Raw genomic sequence first — 6,686 nt, 5'->3', positions numbered from 1 at the left:
AAGTTAGTACATTTGCAATAAGAGAAACTCAAGATATTTGCATTAGAAAATTTACAAAAATACTTGGTGAGATTTTTTTATTTTTATTTTGCATTGTTGAAAACATGTCTTGTACCTTCACTGCAAAAACAAAACCTTACCAAGTATGTTTTGTCTATTTTCTAGTGCAAACATCTTAGTACACATGAAATAAGACAAAACTAACTCAAAACTAACTTTTCAGCAACATACTGAAGCTCGCTTAAATCAATAATCCCTTAATATTGGTGAACAGGTCCTAGTAATAAGTGAAATACCTGCCAGTGGTATTTGTTTAGCCAGTTTATGTTTTTGCAGTGTGGAAACCTCATCTCACACCTCCCTGTCTTCCATCTCCCTCCCATCATGAACTGGTGTTTAGATTTCTGGATCCCGTTTGATTCAAAGACTTTTCAACAAGGGGTTTATCATAAACCTGCATGCGCCGGCCCCTTTCCCCCCGTTTCCTCCGCTACCGCCGCCGCGTGCGTTTGCGTGTTTGCAGGAAAGGGGTGGAGATGGTGGGTGATGGTGGGGCAGGAGGGCTTGTCCGTGACCCACAGAGTCAGTGATACATAAGCCACATGACCGAGTCGGCTCACAAGCACGCCGGCACGCTGACAGACCTGAACCAGTTCCTCTGAACTTGATTCGATCCTCTGACAGAAGAAGAGACGCTCAGATAAAGACGTGCCTTCAGTCTCAGAGAGGGAGCTGTCACACACTGATCTACAAACACACACATTCCTAGAAACTGACACACACACACAGAAGCAAACAGTCTCTCTCTCTCTCTCTCCTTTACTGCTCGCTCAGCTGCTCTCTCCCCCTCCCATCCACACACACACTCTCTCACACACACACACCACTACAGTATATCAGCGAGTGACGAGCGGAGAGCCAGAGGGGAGTGCAGAAATGAATGTGAAGATCCTGACGCTGGTGATTGTGCTCTTGGTGTCTCTGCTGTGTCCTGCCGGTGCTGGTGAGTACGCGAGAGGCCGGCTCCGTCGCTCGTCCTCTCCCTCTTTTTTTGCTTCTGCTCATATTTCTCGCTCTGTTTGTGCAGGCAGCGGTAGTTGATCAGTTACCCAGCATGGTTTGCCTTGTGTGGGCTCTAAAAAGGCAGGGATCTCAGCACCTGGTTGTGTACAGTGCTGCACTGCAGTGGTTGTTCTTCACACTCAACTTGAATGTGGGTTTTGTCGTTTCTCCTCCCTGCTTCACCTGGATGCGTGTTTGCAGTACCTGGAGATGGTTTATCGCTGTGCGGAGCCAGTTTTGGCTGTTATAAAAGATAGGATTTGCATTGCACATGTTCTGCGAGGTGAATCTGGTTTATTTGCAGCTTGATTTGTTTTTACATGCCTCTGGCTGTGCAGCACCTAAAGATGCGTGCATGCCTCCTGTAATTGCTGAACGCATCGATGAGAATGATTAAACATAAACAATTTTCCTCTGGAGTCATCCGTCGGACCCGAAATGTCCGCTATGTGGAAGAAAAACATGAAGTTAGGAGATAGGGGCTGGCTCAGGGAGGGAATGAGTTCGGCGGTGAGTTTGGATCTGCGGATGTGATGCAGGTAGCACTGAGGTGTGAAAAAACAACACTTAGGCCTGTGTAAATGTCTAGACTATATTTGGGATTGTCACCAAACCAAAAGCACACACACAAGCTGTGTTTACGTTGAGGAGCCTTCACAGACCATTCAGGCTGGCATATGGAGCATTTCTTGCATGATTTATCTAGGTGGTGTGTAGACTTTGTGCTTGGAAAATGCTGTCTACTTTGTGCATCGATCCACAGCAATCACAGCTCCCATGCTGCACCGGCAACATGCTATTTTTGTCTGAGGACACGGGGAAATGGGAAGCAATTATCTAGCATCATAGCCAGTGTCGCTTTTCACGCCCTGCGTGTGGCTGAGCGTGCTCCACGCCTGAAAAACCCCACCGTGCCACACCGAACGACGTGAGGGGGGAAAACAAGGCGGCTGCGCCTCGGGCTTTTAATGGAAGCTCGTTCCTCTCGACAGCTGAATCCTTCTGCTTCTGCACCTTTTCTGCTCCCCTCCAGGCTGACTCTGCTGGCAGGAGGAGAAGGAAGAGGGAGAAATGGAGTGAACGGGAGGCAGGGATGCAAGCGTGTTGCGGCGCCGATGGGTGTGGGGAGGGATGCTAGCTCGAGTGTCTCTGCGTAGCACAAGCTTCTGCTACAGTATGCGCCGTCGCTGGAAGGTGTCGGAAGAGACTCTGCATGTAGGCAGTGGGTGTGAAGCCTTTCATCTTAAAGGTGACCTATTATGCTTCCTTGAACAGGTTAGGATGGAGCTATGGGTCTATAAAAAACCTGTTCAGGACATTTTTTGAACAAAATCACTGAAATATTCACATTTTCATCTGCTCAGTTCTGCCTATTTTGAGCTCCAGTTTCAGGGCGTTTGGTCGCTTATAAGCTGCAGGTGGCCACGCCCCCAAACTCAGCGTTTAAATTTACATGTGAAAATGGCTGCAAACAGATGCACAATCATGCAACCATATATCTTTGAAAAGCAAAAGTAGAGCCACCTGCACAACCAAGAATGCAGCAAGTAGTTTCTGAATTAGCCTGGCCTTTGCCCTCCTGTGCCGCTTCACTTGATTCTCTCACGTCAAAGTTCAGTCTGCGCTTTCTCCCACTGAAGAGGATTTCTCTGCCCAGGTTGAAATTCAGCCAATCGGTGCACAGGAAGAGAAGCTGTGAAGACGTTGATCTTCTCCTCTGTTCTGAATTGTAATCTGCCAGCAGTTTTATCAAAGGCACAGAGGAAGTGAAAGAAGCCAATCAGTCCATGTTGGCCACACACTCTTCTCAAACTCTGAATCAACATTAACGGCCATCTTGTTTGGATCGGCAGTGGAAGACGGTTGTTTACAGCGCAGGAAGTTACCGGGAAGGCTTCGTAGAGTCAAACTGGTGCATTACACACGTCGCTGCCAAATGTTAGCGGTTGGGTACAAATGAACAGATCAACAGAGTGCAGACCCTCTGGACAAAGCAGAACTAGTGGCTGGTTGTTACCAGGACATTTCTATAATGTGCGCTGTACAGTGGGGCTTAACCTGGGTTGTTAGGTAACGGTTGAGCGTTTCTGGAGTTGCCAGATGACGGGCAGCGCCTGCTGATTTAAGACGTTACATGCGGGAGGTTTTTGAAACAACCCATTTTCCAGACACCAGAAAACATGAACTTAATGCCAATGACCGGCTACGTGATTTTCTCTAAGTGTTCTTAGAGAAGCAGAGACTCAAATGGAAGCATAAAATGTGCAAAATATGAGATTTGCATAACAAGTCCGTCCCCTTAAAGGAAATTGGTTTTTACGTTTAGAGCGTTTCCTCTCTCCTCCAGGCATCTGTGGCTCAAAGAAACAACAGATTGGTTAAAAGAAAGGAAAATGTGCCGGATGCAGCGAATACAGAACCGGATCTCTGTGACCCGGGGTGCGGAAGTGTCCGAGTGTAATTATATTTATGATGCAGATGCATATCAACAAAAACTGTAATGCAACAGGCAATTTATTCAACAACCTAAAGCTGTTTATAATATCCATTGAGCATCCTAAATGAGCTTCTGAGGCCTTCTCTGTGGATTATTAGCATCTTTTAGCAGCACACCTCAATTACCCATCCTTGAAAAGCACTCTGGTTGAAAAGTGGCCTCCAGCTGTAGACATGTGGTATCCATAATTCATCCTGAGGCCGAACACTCTCCCTCCCTCTGTGAAAGTCTCGGGGCTGGCATGTAAACAGTCCCTATTCACAAAACACGTCTGCCACAGCCTCTTACAAGAAATCAAAGCTTCGCTTTTCTCTGCTGCGGAAACATCCTGTCAGTTTTTACCAGGAGACTTCACGAGAAAAAAACCCAGCAGCAGCAGCAGCAGCAGCAGCAGCAGCAGCAGCAGCTGGCTCAGACATGCATGCATGTACACAGGTGCAGTTCAGCAGTGGAGCAGGTGATCCGCCGCCCAGATCACAACGATTATCAGAGGGAGAAATCGTCTGCTCAGGAAGAGGGCATCTTTATGAGAGTTGTCAGCAGAGCTATTATTCTGCATTAGACTTTGATGTATTGTCTGGGCTCGCAGGCTCTGTAGCGCCGGCATATGTCCATACAGGACAGGCCTGCTCTGACGCTCAGAGACGCATTAAGTAGTAAATCTGACGGCTTAATCAGACACAGCTTAAGGTGTCAAGGGTTTTAATGTTACAGTGTCAATAATATTCAAATTTTTACAATCGTACACTGCAAAAACAAAAAACTACACAAACTACTCTTACCAAGTAGTTTTGGTTTAGAGTCGAGTGCAAATATCTTAGTAATAAGACAAAACTAACTTACATTAATTCAGTTTTCAGCAACATATTCAGTTCTGGACAACATTAAGAGCCCACTGCACTGAACCACTGAAAACCTCCCGGTTACTCCACCAAATCCTGAAACCTTCCTGAGTTAAAACATTATTATCGTTGTTTCTAAAGGAATATGAACTTTGCTTTATTCGAGGTCTGAAAGTGCTGCATCTTCTTTGATGTTTTCTGTAAAACAATACAAAATTTTTGTTTTGAATTTCGGAGACATTCAGTATTTCATAGAATAAAAGAACAATGTTCATTTCACTCAAACATTTACCTTTAAAGAGTAAAATCTGAGAAACTAGCATTTCTTAATTTTTTCCAGAGCTTGTTTTATGCAAATAATTTTTTAATATTCATTAAAAAAAGAGTTCTTGCTCTTCTGTCTATAAAAAGACATTTTCCCAATGTTATAAGTGAACTAATCTGCCCGTGGAGTTGGTACTTTCTCATGAATACTCATTAATTATTGGTATAATGCAAAATTCTACATATTGCTGAAAAGAAAACACAAAAACAAACTGTTTAGGTCATTTAAATCTATATTAAGATTAACTTTATGAAACCCAACAGGTAATTTGTCTGAAGCTTCAGTTTACCTTCCAGAAACCAAAAAAAAACACAAACAACGATTGATGGAAGAAACTATTTCTGCATAAAAGGACAAGAATCAACAAAAACAGCATAAATATATCAGCATGTGAAATTAAAAACAAACAACTTTAGTATTTATGGTTGGCATCATCCATTAAAAGCTACTTAGTAGGTAAAAGGAGGATGTACGGCTATTTTCTTGAGATTTTGTTACTATGAATACATTAAATCTTATCACCCTAATGCTCTGTTTGCTACATTAGCTTCAAAATTACTGTTTTCAATTTTAAAAAATCCTTTTATAAATGCTTTTTAGTTTTAAATTGTTGTGTTAAAACCATGAAATTGTAAAATCTTGGTATTTTTACACAGAGTTCGCCTAATGGCCCATGACTAATAATATTCTTTCTGCACCAGAATCAGATGTAAGCAGGACGCTTTGACTCGAATCAGCTTTGTGTAACGTAAAGAAGATGTTTGAGGCTGTGGATGCGATTACGAACAGCGTGTTTAAAAGTGAAGCGGCTAAACTCTTCCAGATGTCCAGCGGATAATAACTCCGTCACAGCAGGGAAGCCGTCGGGTCAAAGAGGTTATTACAAGATTACAGTAAAATCAAAGCGACAGGTTTTTGTTTTTTAGACACAGGAGCCTTGAGAGGAGCAGCTGGGTTTATATTACTCACTACGCAACACACCCACAGCGTCAGATGGAGTCTGCTGCATGAAGACCCTGGATTTCCACCTCATGCTGCATCACAGCGAAACAGAGCCAATAATCCGACGATTCGAACTCTGATACAGGTTCTGCATGTCAGCAGAGAATCGTTTCCTTCAAATTCAGTTTAAAAACGCTACAAAGCAGGAGGATTTGAGTTCAGTGCAGCCTGTGAAACTCATCAACATCATGGATGTATCAATAAAATCCACTAACATATTGATTAATTGCTCTCAAATTGCTTCTTTAAATTACATATTTAACATCTTTTCATCAGTCCTTCCACAATTTCAGGATTGTTTCTGTGTTTTTTCCAATCACAGAAACAATGTTGTATCTAACATTGCAGCATCAAAACAGCTCAAAACTAAAAGTCAGAAAAAATAAAAACTTCCAGCAGACAATGGAAAAACCAGAGACAAAACATTACATTTTGCCGATTGTTGTCCTCAAATTCATCAATACAATAATTTATTTTTGCAATAAAAACCAGTGATTTGTAGAACTAATGAGACATTTTGCAATAGTTGAGCTTATTTTTGGCAGTAAATGTGACTTTTTGTTACTTGCCACGTTGATCGCAGACTTTAACTTGACTTCATGTAACAGTGGAGCAGAAGTATGAAATACTGCCACCTTCAGGTGGGAGTTAGTATCACTTTAACTCAATGTTTTTGACCGTTTCTTGCAGAAAATTTGCAACAAGCTCAAAATAAAAAAGTGTAGAAATTTGACTCATAAATTTGGGCAACAAACTGGTTGATGTAATGCAGCAATATGCAGATTAAAACTCCTTTGATTTGATCGTAGGAACGCAAATAATCAACTTATTAACTGTCGATTCATGGTGCATTAGATGAAATTTAGTTGCAAACGATCATCTTTGAACTTCCTCTAGTGTTGTAGTTTGGCTACCGCCCAGTAGAGGGCACTGCTCGTCAACCTTAAATGGAGCGGTA

At 42.6% G+C, this 6,686-nt stretch overlaps 1 protein-coding gene across 1 annotated transcript in view; it reads left to right on the top strand.

The window, feature by feature from the left end:
- Nucleotides 1-633: 633 nt before the first annotated feature.
- The window catches only part of apln (apelin), a 42,147-nt gene continuing 36,094 nt past the window's right edge, over nt 634-6,686 (top strand). Inside the window, exon 1 of the mRNA XM_055030702.1 lies at nt 634-1,003. Within this exon, the coding sequence (XP_054886677.1) occupies nt 937-1,003 (67 nt within the window). The 5' untranslated portion in view covers nt 634-936. The remainder of the gene's footprint in view (nt 1,004-6,686) is intronic.

Source organism: Poeciliopsis prolifica, unplaced genomic scaffold (genome assembly GCF_027474105.1).
Source record: "Poeciliopsis prolifica strain line A6 unplaced genomic scaffold, Auburn_PproV2 SCAFFOLD006, whole genome shotgun sequence".
NCBI classification, from domain to species: domain Eukaryota; kingdom Metazoa; phylum Chordata; class Actinopteri; order Cyprinodontiformes; family Poeciliidae; genus Poeciliopsis; species Poeciliopsis prolifica.
Note: the sequence above shows the minus strand (reverse complement) of the source record. Positions and strands in the feature narration are given on the sequence as shown.